The sequence below is a fragment of the Montipora capricornis genome, chromosome 2 (genome assembly GCF_036669925.1).
Source record: "Montipora capricornis isolate CH-2021 chromosome 2, ASM3666992v2, whole genome shotgun sequence".
NCBI classification, from domain to species: Eukaryota; Metazoa; Cnidaria; class Anthozoa; order Scleractinia; family Acroporidae; genus Montipora; species Montipora capricornis.
The window spans coordinates 37,814,532-37,828,096 of record NC_090884.1 but is presented as its reverse complement, the minus strand read 5'-3'; the positions used below and the strand labels follow the sequence as shown (position 1 = coordinate 37,828,096).

The following is a 13,565-nucleotide window of genomic DNA, read 5'->3' as shown; positions in this document are numbered from 1 at the left end:
AAGTACAAGCTTTAAAAGTAAATAATGGTGTATCCATGCTATCATACCCGAGGCTCGATTAGAATTTGCCTTTGACCGAAATTAATAACGGAATGCTGTAAAAGTAACCTACCAGTGGGAGTGGGTATTGAATCGTTTTTGCAGATAATGCCAACGTCTTCGATATGCCCGCAGTTGTTTATACCCCATCCTCGGTGTTTACATTCCATCAGGGAATTCTCAGTCCCTCGGCACTTCAAATTATCCAACCAAATGTCTACAGAATCAGAGACTAAAAAACCATATTCATCATGAGGCCGAAAATAACTTTCGGCGTTAGTATGGTTCAGCATTCTGCAGACAACATTAGCGTCTCGAAGATCGAACTGATCATCACAGACGGTTCCCCAGTTGCCTCCAGGCTGCCTGACTTCCAAACGTCCTTTCAAAACTGATTGGGTTGCACCATCCATAAGGCGAATCTCAATCGCTTTAGAAAATAAGGAAAGTAGATTTCAGAAATATTGAGACAGTTACTTAAAGTGCACCTAAACTCAAATATTTTTCATCCAGAATATTAATCTCCCCATCCAAAGCAAATATGTTTTACCATTCGTACCTCAAAATTCCGCTTTTTGTCTTCCGGGCAAGACGCGCAAAGTTATCAAAACTGGCAGTAATTTGGACCCACGACCGTGATGTGAGAGGCTTGGGTCTATTCTCGATTTTACGTCACAAACTGCTTTGCAATGCAAGATTTCTAAAGACTGCAATGCTAAGCAATTTGTGACGTAAATTCGAAAATAGACCCATGCCTCTCACATCGAGGTGGTGGTTCCAAATTACAGCTAGTTCTGTCAAGTTTAAGTAGCTTGCACGGCACAGAAAAAGCGAATCTCTGGATAACAACGGTGACATATGTATGCTTTGGATGGGGAGAATTATATCGTGTCGGTGCACTTTAAAAAAGTCGTTTGTAGTTCAATGATATTAATTCGAAGTATAACCGAAGCTAAAAAATAAAAGTAAATTCATGAGTCACGGGTGCCAGGAAAGATTTCAATAACAAGGACGAGACCAACAGAAAGGATCTCAATGCTGAAAATGGAGATGGTGATAGTGGACATCCTAAAAAAATCATGAAGACTGAGGGTCAAGAAGGTTCGGTGGTTAGCAATCGGAGCAGCAGTAATAAACGTACCTTGAACTGGAGGGTCTGTAGTGGGTGCAGCAGCTGCAAATATAACGAAGTAAGGAATTTAATTTCTCACTTTCGCTTCTGAGATTGAGAATTGCCTTGCTACCTATCATAAACAAATTGATCTTGTAGGCCGTTAAATTAATGAAATACGATAATGTTCATGGAATACAAACCTAAGCGTGGTTATCAGAGGCAAACGTGCAACTTATTCTAGGGAAGTACATTTGCAAAATTCTAGTAATCTTAACGGAGCTCTACGCGCGCCCCTCCATTTATGCCAATGTGATCAGTATCACGTGACCATATCACGGGCTCAAGTTTAGAGCTTATCAAGGAAGCAATACTTCAGCTGACACTCTAGCTACTTTACAGCATACACATACATCTTAGATAATGGACATCAATATTCTGGTCAATGGACACCTGTCAAAACAAGGTATCCGCTGACCAGTATCACGTGACCATATGGCGGGCTCAAGTTGGACCTTATCGAGTTCAGCTGTTTGTTTTTTTTAAAGTTGACCGATGACCAGGGACTGGTTGTTGATTGGATCGCAGGCTCAAGCAGGTCAGACATTCACACCTGAGCATACACGAGCCTTAAATTTTCGCGCTCTTTCTGTCGCTCGACGCGGCTACACGGCTATGCTATGTCAACAAAAGCTTTTGTCAGTAGACGCTTTTCATGTTTAGGTAGAAAACGGTTTTGGAAAATATTTTTTCTTGCATTTCTCTCGTTTCAATCCAGGTTTGACCTGATATAGCTTTGTCAGGACACACTGGTGGCTACGTAGTTATTCAAGTCAAGCATTTGCTTGAACTGAAATAGAGACCAGCTCTATTCCGTTCAACACGTCTGTGCAACATTGTTCAAAATTTTTTAAGCCAGAAATATTGCAGGATGTTGAGCCGTGTGTCATCGGCTTTGGTCAGTGAGTGAAGCTATTAGTCTCTCCCCTCGGGGCTTTTCAGGACTAATTTACAATGTGTTTCGGGGGACTTTAGCCAGACTGTTTATTACACAGTTTACAATTTTATTTTAGGTAGTGAAAGATACCCCCGTCCAGATAAGGTCAGACCACATCACCGGGGACGTACACCGGGGACTACGTCCCCTACTCTTATCGAATAGTGAGCGGGTTCTTTAACGTCCCATACTATTTAATTTCCAACAAGGGTTATGAGACGGGACCTCCGGTTTACAGTCCTTTTCCAAGAAGACTTGAAAGTCTAACCATTTGCAGATGTAATTACAAAGGCAGCACATTCTCCTCAGTAATTTTAAGACCCGGAGTGTCGGTCTGGCCGGAGTCGAACTCACGACCTCCCGCATGACAGCCCGATGCTCGACCAACTGAGCCACCGGCAGCCACCGGCAGCCACCGGCAGCCACCGGCTGCCACCGGCTGCCACCGGCTGCCACCGGCAGTAGGGAGAAGGAAAAGGTCAAGAAAGAATCAGGACCTTAAAAGGGAGTCAAAGAGGATTTGGAAGTGTAAAGATGTTACGATCATAGCAGTCATAACTGGAGTCCCAAAAAAACTCCTCAGAGGACTGCAGAAATGCCTTGAGAGCTTGGTGGCTGGTGATGTTGAATAATTACAGAAGTTATGCTAGCTTGGGACGTCAAGGATCGACGAGAATGTACGAAAAGGGCAGGATACGTTACGAGTAACAAGACTACGGTGATAGGCAGTAAGGCCAAGGCACCCAAGACCTCGGGGAATGGCTTAATGTCTACTGAAAGACCTTCAGCTCTGCTGTGTTTTTATAACAATCATAGTCATAATCGTAATCATCATCACGATCATCATACTAACAATACCTTTTGCCCATCGAAGTAAAGTAGGAGTGATAGTTTCAAAATTTTTAACAAAACATCTATTTGCTGCTATCTTGTATTACCGAAAATTACCAAGAACCGGGAATAATGCATGAAACACAAAACACTATACTGTTTTAATTCAATACTTCAACAGTAAATTATTGTTGATTACACTATAAAGGACCGTCAAAAAAATTAATTCTTCTGCGGAGATAGTTATGTAACACATCAGGGGCCGGTTCCTGAGAGGTGTGATAACTATATCCAGGGATAAATGTGCCGCAATAAGGCTCATTTAGAGTTATTACACCTTTCAGGAACCGTCCCCAGGTTTATAAACTGAAAAATTTCAATGCACAAAGACGACCAGTACTCAACTCTTCCAAAGATTTCTTATAATTACAGAGATGTGACACTTTTTGCAGCAAAACCATTCCCTTAAGTACAGTTTTACATGTACCAGCATGTGCAGCTCATTCCTATTACAGAAACTTCAAAATAGGCGTGACTCTTTCGAAAGAGTTATCCGCAAATAAAAGAGCTTTAAATTCGTTACCGTGACATGTAAAGGTACAGGGGTGTAACCTGGAGCAGAGAATAGCATATAAAAATATTCAGTTCCACAGTGTTTTACAACATTTACACGGCCCTAAAATTCATCAGTGATCTCTTCCATAAACGCTGGCTGGTCGAAATATCGTACCTCTAGCATTTTTATGTTTTTTTAAAAATCTCAGTCCACGTTGAATCCTTTTCGGCAATAATACATACCCATCCTAATTGTGTCCGAAAAAAGTTTTTATACGCCATACCTTGACATGCTCTGTTGTCGGAAGACAGTTCGTAACCATTTGAGCACGCGCAAATTCCACCAGAAGGTGTCAGGAGACAGAAGTGGGAACAGTCTCTGTTACCTTTGCAGGCAGACATTCCTGTAAAAATTAACAGTGACAAAGTCACTACAAAATACGAAAAAATAATGATGTGATGCAAAATTGACACTGATGCGCGACTATTATAGATTGAAGCTATACAGCTCTGATGGACGAGCCCAATAAAATTAGTATCTTATCGAAGGTCTTTCACTCTCAGTGGCGTCCTAGATAAATCGTTTTGGTAGTCATTCTTTCGACTGCTGAAAGTCATGTAATTGAGTCAATGGTCAGCTATTTTTTTACTAACACGACCGCTTTTAATTTTGTTCGTTTGCTTGTTTAATTGTTTTCTTGTAACTTCGTCTGTATTCATAACCTCAACAGGATTCTCTTTCATTCCGTATGGTGTTAGTTTGGGAGGATTCCCCTAATATTGATTATTATTATCTTTGTTCTTACTGTTACGATTTAATTCATGACTCATAATATATTATTACCTGAGGGCTCCCTGGACGAATTGTTCAGCGCGATACCATATATTCTCTGTGCTGTAATCCATCCCATGTTTCTGTAAAGCTGCTCAGTGGTAATATCAATCCTTTCAATGCTTCGGCTGCTTAAATCACTAGCATACAGCATATCTCTGTACAAAGTTAAGCTATAAGAATTCAATATTCTACTTGAATAAAGATTGAGCGGTCTCCTGTCGGTTCCATTGAGTTTCATCTGTTCAATTACAGATGTATAAGCATCAACCCAATACAGCAGATCAGAATTGAAGTCTATCACCAGCGAGTTAATCAACAGTTGTGGAAGATATGCTGGGCTAAAAGTATTCACTAAGACTGTCCTGTCTGTACCAGCCAGCGTTGTTCGTTCAATTTGGGGATGGTCCCATCCTCTCTCAGACCAGAACATGTAGCTGAAAACGAAAAAAAACAGAAACGTTTGTCTGGGGTAAATACTCTGCTAAAGTCATCTCAAGATGTCTTGTAGCGGCTTGACGGAGTTTGTCTTGAATGGCTGACTTGACCGAGCCACCTTGTGCGACAAAGACCGTTAAAAAGGCCAGGGAAAAACCCAGGGCTTTTACCTCAGGAGCTCTTGCAAACAAAAATTGCCTTAGTTGGCTAGCTCCACGATGACGATGTTAGCTTCGCAGACTGGACTATGAGATTGGAGTAATGCTCATAATTAATGTGCACTTGCATGAGATTTCATCCCTTCTCAGGGGGTTGTGGTAGGAACTTTGTGAGGACATTGCAGATTACAAAAGTCTCATTGCTGAAAATTGTCAAATTCTCTGCTGGTCCCTATGAGCACATATGCCTGGCAGTGGTCTATCCAGTGGGTAGCTAGATGTCACGGTTGTACCTTAAAGCAAGCCCCTCCACTGCTAGCTGGTCAGTGCGAGGATTTCAAATGATACTAGGAAAAATGACGAAGAATGAAAGAATGTGTGGATGTAAGGCAGGGTTACAAGTACCTTTGGGTTCTGGATCGAGGCATGCGAAGGGAAAGTACTTCATTCGAGAGCCAGACTGTCAACATTAAGAATTTGCGAATGGTACTTTGGGAGTCACGCTCAACGAGTTTGCTTAAGTATTTTGAAGATTCCGAAGAGTATCTTGGCCGAGACGAAACGCCAGGTCAGACTAGCCACAAAAATTTCACAAGTATTTGACAATTGTTTTGCTAAGGACGAGAAACCTTATGAAAATGCACAGTTCATTGCACCCACAAGTAAACGTTGAAAGTGTGGAGTGAACCGTTTTAGTCGCTATCTGTATTAGTTATTTTATAGATAACGTACGAAACGCGTGCGAGTACAAAGATTCCACGGTGTTTCTACAGTAGAGAACCGGTTTGACTGGTTGAGGCGCAGACGTTTGCCCCGCGTTTCTCATGTTCTCGTGTTCATGTTCTTCACGTTCTCGGTTGTTTACAATTCACTTGCTAAAAATATGGTGCAAAAAGTTGATAATAAATAGCTTATTGGACGACTTAAGGTGTAGTATCGTGGGATAATTTTACACTGAACCTCGCAAAAATATCCCACGATACTACACACTAAATTGTCCAATACGATATATGTATTATAAATTATGTAGTGTATGTAGATGTGCTGAAAGTTACGTAAGTCTTGAAAGTTTTTGTAAAGGTGTCTATTGTGAGTGTTAAAGTTAAATAATTTTTATTTAAAAATGGTGACAAGTGAGCAAGTAGTAAGCTGTTGGAAACTGTCGCGCACGGCAGGCGGGGGGCGTCTGATCAGTCTCCAGAAGGTCGTCATGAGGCTACTGTTCATTATCAAAACCGAAATTTCAGTTGCAGAAAAAGAAAATGGGCGAAAGAGGTAACAAGATTGAATGTTGATTGAGAAGCGAGCAGAAGTCAAGGGGTATTATGAAACGAATAAAGGGGATATGTGGTGTAAACGGGGGATTTTTGAAGCTTCAGCTGATAGATTGATAGATCAGGCATATGACTGTGTTAGTGAATTGGAAATTGAGGAAATTCAAAAGAAAATAGAAAATGAATAGGTACACAGCTAAGAACCTGTGAAAGAATGCTTGAATGGAAGGTAGGAGTTGTAAAAGAGAACTATGATCAAATGGAACCCGATAATATACATGGAAGAGGAAGGGAAGCTGGGAGGGTGACAGAACATGTGGACTTTGATTTGAAAGACAAGAAAAAGGCGAGTTTGGAGATGCTACGGGGAAGATGACTAATGAGGGCGATAAGATGAGACCAAATTTAAGTTATATTGGAAGAGAAAAAGGGGTCAGCAACAGAAAACTAAAACAGTTTTTTAAGGTTTCTTGAGACCGACTACATCAGCGAAACGAGCCGGCTGACACCAGTCAACCGCTGCTACTGTTATGGCTGACAGGATAGAATGTAAGACTGTTGGAGAACGAAGGGAAAAGGAAAACCTAGCTGGAGGGGGAAATACGAAAGGAAAATACCATATCCTTGGTTAAATGGATAAGATAGTGGATAGGAACAGGAGTTTTAAAAGCCGATTAAAGAAAACTTGAAAAGATGAACCTGGAAACGAGCAGAGAGTACACGAGAAGGTTAAGAATTTTTTCGCAGTCAACGTTGAATTCAGTACTGTTAAAGAGCAGTATCAATTTTTAAGATATGAAGCGAGAATTGTGGACAGGGGGAAAGACGGGGTGAAGACATCATCAAGATAGATAAAAAGATGAGGATAATAAGCCAGATGCCATGAAGAATGATAGAGTAAATCGAATTTGCCTAATGATTGATCCGGCATGCCTAATTTATATGACTGAGATTGTGAAGGATGCAGAGGAAGAGCTGGAAAAAAATTTGAGATTTCAATGACGATAAAAGATGTAATCAAAATTAAAGTTTTAAGGAAGTGTCAAAACAGAAAAAAACGCTGGTAATTTTGACTATAAATAATAAAGAACGCGAATAACAATCAACAACCACTCGCTTTATCTGATCAACCTGCTTCTTCACCGACTGACACCACTGAATCAGACCCCGTTCGCATTGTTCTTCCATTCAAAGACCAAGCATGAGCTGCATGATAATCTACGGAATCAACTTAAAGACCCGAGCCAGAAAATTCACATCAACGTTCAGCCTGTTTTTGTAAGTCACAAGATTGAACAAGATCAGCGGTGAACCAACAGTTCCTTGTTTACAAATTTAAATGTGATGTGTGCGATACAGGTTATGTTGGTTTCACACGCCGGCACCTGGCTACATCAACGCGTTGCTGAACATAAAGGCTCGTCCTCATCTATTGGCAAGCATTTCCGTGACGAACACCTCTCACATCCAAACGACCTTAGCAAGAATTGTATTGTGTTAAAGAAATGTACAAAAAAGTTTAACTGCCTTGTTTATGAAATGTTGTTTTTTAATGAACTGAGGCCAAGTCCCAATGTAGAGTCTGATTCATTCGTGCTAAGGTTTTTAAGGGGTTTTAGGCGCATTTGATCATATTCACATGTTAATTTGGGCTTAAAAAATATTAAATATTATCAAATAGTTCCGGCACGATTTTGTTTTTAACGCCCCCTTTTTACACTCTGACTTTCTGCATGTTTCTATTGTTTTTAACGCCCCTCTTTTCCCAATAGCTTTCATAATTTTTACATATTTTACCCCATTGTTTCTTTCTCCTTAAATGTATATCAATATTTTGTTCTCATACTTACTTGATAATGACCGAAGCCCGGTGGAAACGTCGTTTTTTACCGTAAATCTTTACCGTTAGATGTTTTTAAAAACCCTTACCATCATAAAAATACCTAGAATAACACTTCTAATAATATTATAGTTCGTAACAAGTCACTCGAAAATGAACCATGACACTTACCCATGGCGTGAATCTACAACAATTGCTGAGGGATTTGCAATATTTTCCCAGATTAGGGTCTTTCTGAGGGAACCATTCAACGTGGCAACTTCAACAGTCTCGTGCATATAGTCTGTCCAATAAAGAAGTCCCGTCTCCCACTCAACGGCCATGTCATGAACGTCACCCAAATCCCTTAAGATAACTTCTTTCACTGACACATCTGTGAGCCGACTTCTGCTGATAGTTGTGGCTGCACTTGTAAATTCGCTCCAAAACAGCCATCCCTCTTTCACATAGACGGCCAAGGCCTTAACGTCATTCAGATCCCCTATCAAGATTCCCTGATCAGAGAAGTTAGCTATGTCAATGTATCTAATACTGTCGACGTTTGTGAATACGATTTTTGGATCTGCATCAGACTCTGCAATTAAAAAAAAAAAAAGGTCAGGATCAGGAGATTTGATGCGCATATCATTGACTTAAGTATACTTTTAAACTAAGAGATGGGTTTAAATAGTAAAAGTAAATGACGATCTTATGTGCGATTCAGTTGCCAGCTTTTAGTATCGCAGCTGGTCAACTAATTTATTCGGGAGCACGAAGACCGAAGGGCCACTCGAAAACAAAGACAAACATACAAATAAGAGTGTTTTGGTGCGCAGTTATCACAAATGGGTGACAATGTGCGATTCCTCCTACCCCCCCCCCCCTCCCCCATATAAATGTAAATTAATAACTGAGCAGAAAATCAATCACGCAGTAAATCATGTGTTTTGATCTCACTTGGCGTCAGCTCGGTAAACAGAACCTTCCACGGTTTTTGACCATGCACCATCTTGACTGGCGGGAAAAACACGGCTAAATTTACAGTAATTATACATGTAGGGGATTTTGGCCGACCTTGAGCCGCTGTAGGGCCGCTAAAAAGTGACAGATTTCCAACTTTAGCTGCTACTTTAAACAGTTTTATTGATATCATTAATTCAACAGGAAATAAGGCCATAATTAGAAAGGTATGACGTCCGTAAATTCGAATAACAAACTTCTCATGTTGCTTCTAATTTCGCGGCAATTTGCCGTGATGATTTTAGAAGGGTTTGTAGGAAATCTTAAAAATTCGTTTATGGTCGTTGTAGCCTGAATCTGTTCTTTATATTTCATGAAAATAATCTCAGTACACTCACTGTGGCAATCCGTCTCTTTTTAGCGGCGCTACAGTGGTTCAAAGTCGGCTAAAATCCCATACATTTATTGTGAATTTAGCCGTGTTTGCCTCCCAACAAAGATTGCGCCAAAAACCGTGGAAGGGTCTATTACCTGCTACCTGGGGCTGTTTACGAGTAACAAGACTGATGAATTGTATCGCCATGATATGGCAAAAATTTTCCGAAAATTTCCTTCCATGTAAATTTTAAGTAAATTGTAGAAAATTCTGACATCTAAGAGAGCTCTCAGCATACCAAGACGTAAAAGTGGATCATGCGCACCACTTAACACAAATTACTTGGTCTGAGGCAAGAGTATTTTGCTAGTAGTCCCCGCATACTTACGAAATGCGTTAGAAATATGCTATTGAGCAAGGCGGGCAAAAAGGCAGCATTCCACAAGACATCGCCAAATCCCATTAGTAGGGCTAGCGCTCACAAGGTTTACATGTGTAGAATATAGCACTTCACGTTACCCTCAAATAGTTAATTCTGTTAAAATATAAGTGCTACATGGCCAACGTTTGCAACAACGTAACCCTTCACTGCGAGGGAAAGCCTCTTACATAACTGAAATTGAATTCTAATGGATTCTCAATCTCAGTTCAGTCTTTTCCTCATGGAAAGCCGGTGTATGCTTATGTCCACTACTGTTTACTCTGCACTGATGTGTCAAAATGTCTCCCTACCTTGAAAAGTTCTTGTCAAGATTGCCACCCAAAAAAACAATCGCAATGCCGACGGGGGCTCAAATGCCACTTTTTGAAGCAGCAACATCACAAGAAGAAGCTGCAAGGGAAAAGAAGAGGCAACAATTCGCTCAATGGACAGACAAATATGCTTTTCTTTACTTAAATTGAAAGTTGTTCCCGGTATTTGATCCTACTCTAGATGGCATGTTAATGCGAGGAGTGCGCAATCTTTGGTGTTGCAAAATTTTTGTAACATTAAAATGCAGGTCCGTTCAATTAAGACTTACTACTGCAGAGATACACGTATATAACCAGCATTCCGATTTTACCTTACTCCAACTTGCTGTGTAAACTATTCTCTTCGTGAGCACGGCTTGGCTGGTTACGATGACGTCTCGAGCAAACGGTTTGAAAGCGTGGACTAAGCCTAAGTAAGTCTGGATCTTTGTTGTTTAAAAGGGCCTTGATAATAGAGGCATTAAGGCGAATGAAATAAAAAGTCGCTGATGCGTATTATTAATTATGCAACCTACATTGAGAGAAAATTGAAAGGAAAAATTAACACGCCATGGGTCTGGGGAATCGTTACATCTTCTTCTAAGGCATTTTTTTCCCGGGCTATTTTGTGGTTGTCCCTCTTTAAAGTCAATTTCGCTCTCTGGTGATCATTTAAGGACAGTGCTTACTATTTTTATTGCGCATACGTTCTGCACGTCTCGAGACACTCGGATTTCCTATCGGTGATGCATACCAAAATGGGATATTTTTGCGCGGTTTAAAATTATGTAGTGAAAGTAGATCTTAGTAAGTACTATTGGTATCCAAAAAGAAAATTGCGGGTAACCATGTATTTTTCAGGGATAATTAAGCTTTATTTGACAAAGAACGCCATACATGGCTTTGTATTTTAAAGCTTCTTACAAATATTGTTCATGAATAATCTTTGAAAAATGCGTGGTTACTCCCAATTTCTTTTTTGATTTCAATAACACTTGTTAAGATCTACATTTTCCGCATAATCATAAACCGGCGCAAAAACACCTTTGAATGAGTAGGCACCGTCCTTAACTTGTCTGAAATTAGTTGAAATGAATTGAACATATATGCATATTGAACACTGAGAGAATGAAAACTTTGAAATGTCATTATAAGAGGTTATGGATCAAGGTTTCGGTTGGTTCGTTCCAAATACGTGCATAAGGCATATCTAAAATAATGTTAATCCACGAATTATTGTGTTTACGTGTGGAAAAACAAGTCATGAGTAGTATTCCCATTGAAACAGACCGCGCCGGTATTTTGGTATCATGTCGAAATAAAGTGAATTAAAAACTATGAAATTAAAAACTATAAACTACACTCAAACACAATACGCTGAAGGGCTCTTGTCATCATTCAGTCTCAAAGTGTGGACAGAAACAAATGATGTCAAAAGATTCCAATATTTGCCGAAAAGAGACTCAAGTAAAACTAGCGAGGGCCACTGATGACCACTTGAACATTCGCCGCAAGCTCATCGAATAATATTAGTTATGTCATGTTCTGGAAAATGTTGTTATATAACCCTCAAAGCACGTGCAGTGTTTGCCAATATATTGGCGAAGGTTACCCCTCGGTGGGTATGGACTTTGGAAATGTTCCTATGCAAAGTGGGCTATTTATAGGCCCACGGATTGAGAACCTAATTTTTGGCAAGAGAGGCATGCTTTTGTGTCGTTTTTGTCAGGGAAACATTTACCCTCGAATACTTAACGCCTGATCATTTCTGAGCTTGCCCTATGACCACATTTAGACCCAACTTACGTTAAAAGTTACAATTTTGAGGACATTTTGAAGCCCTGACATGTTTCCATTCGGCCTTGCTCAACTTGTGACCTCGAACCAAAAGACACCCAAGAAAAAGAAGATCCTTATTCAGTTTTATTATTGACCCACACAGACACATCTTAACAGCACCACAAGAATTTTATTTTAAATGGTAAAATGGCAGTCTTTATACTCGAAAGGAGTAATTCGTCTAGATGAATTATCCGTATTAGTGCCTCTTGTGTTTGTCTTTCCGCTAGATGAGCTTTAATCACATGAATTATGCGTACCTGGTACAAAAAGAACAAACCAATAAATATGACTTTCAGTTACTTTAATTCGTATTCAGACGAGCCGGTATTGACCTAAGTTCATCCACCGATTTACATAAATTTTTCTCCTTGAACAGTTGACGCTGTATGTTGTTTTTCGAGAGAACTTTCAAGTCACCGCAAGTTATGATGGAAACTATTTACACGTGACCAGGTTTGTCTGTTTTCAATACCAATATTGGATTCAGTAGAAAGTCATCAGCGAACTGTGACAAATAACTTACAATCATGGCTGCATAAGACAAATGCTACTGATAGTCATCCTCCGATAATTAAAAGCGAAGGCTAAGACATTTTCAGTCACCGTTTTACTTTTTCTAAAAGTACTTCGAACAAATACTGCTTTGGCAATTAATTGCAAATTTAAAGAAACACAATTATGATTGCAACCCTTATGCTAATTTGCGTGCTTTTCACTAGTTTTTCTCTTGGCAATGCCAAATTAACATTGCAAAGATCACAGTTGTCCAGGTAACCCTGATTAATAGATTTATATTCTTTATAGACCTTACTAGACCTTCCCCTTTAGCTCCTAATTGGTGCGCAGGTAATACAGATCCTAGCACTCAAGAAATAGTTTTCTGGGGGTCAGCCGAATGATCAGAGGTATACTATTTTTTTTTCTGTATACAAATCATTACATATATGAGTAACGAGTGAGCAAAATTGTATGAGTAAAAGATGATGGAGTACTCGAATAACGTCTTTTAAGATGAGTTCCAGGAACGCTATGCATAAAAGATCAGTCTCTATTGTTTTTATTTTAAGGAAAAATTGAATTGTATCTTTTTTAAATGGTCAGGATAGCACAAAGTGTGGTTGTATTTTTAAAAAAATATATATATATTAATAAGAACCTTTTTTATAAGAACGTTGAGGCTGAGATTACTGAACCAAAATTTTAAGAACATTTCTCAGGCTGAGAATCGATTAAGAAGGTTTTTTTTGTATTTTAAATGAAAGCATAAAATGTTAACCCAAATACCTAAGGGCATATTATGTATAACATAACAATGATTGTCTTATTGCATGATCACATAACAGTTTGTAATTATGAGCAGTTCTTATTTATAACCGTTCCAAAATAACTTGAACACCATCAAAGCAAGCACTTTGATAGATTTCAACGTCACGTCCGCATTGATTTATTGAAATACTTTTAAATTTGTTGAAATACTTTTCCATGCAATTTAAGAACATCTTAAAGAACCTCAGCTCCAAAATTAGACGTTCTTATAAATAAAAAATAAGAGTGTATTCAAGCAAGGCGTCGGACCTTTCTTCGGGTTTACAAGTGTATGG

At 39.4% G+C, this 13,565-nt stretch overlaps 1 protein-coding gene across 1 annotated transcript in view; it reads right to left on the bottom strand.

Annotated features, from left to right (window-relative positions):
- LOC138020639 (low-density lipoprotein receptor-related protein 1-like) overlaps window positions 1-10,431 on the bottom strand; it is a 108,823-nt gene extending 98,392 nt beyond the window's left edge. Inside the window, exons 1-7 of the mRNA XM_068867581.1 lie at window positions 10,413-10,431; window positions 10,123-10,222; window positions 8,247-8,649; window positions 4,378-4,802; window positions 3,818-3,937; window positions 1,181-1,213; window positions 113-469 (exon numbers count right to left, since the gene is read on the bottom strand). Coding sequence (XP_068723682.1) covers window positions 113-469; window positions 1,181-1,213; window positions 3,818-3,937; window positions 4,378-4,802; window positions 8,247-8,649; window positions 10,123-10,210 — 1,426 coding nt within the window. The 5' untranslated portion in view covers window positions 10,211-10,222; window positions 10,413-10,431. The remainder of the gene's footprint in view (window positions 1-112; window positions 470-1,180; window positions 1,214-3,817; window positions 3,938-4,377; window positions 4,803-8,246; window positions 8,650-10,122; window positions 10,223-10,412) is intronic.
- Window positions 10,432-13,565: the final 3,134 nt, after the last annotated feature.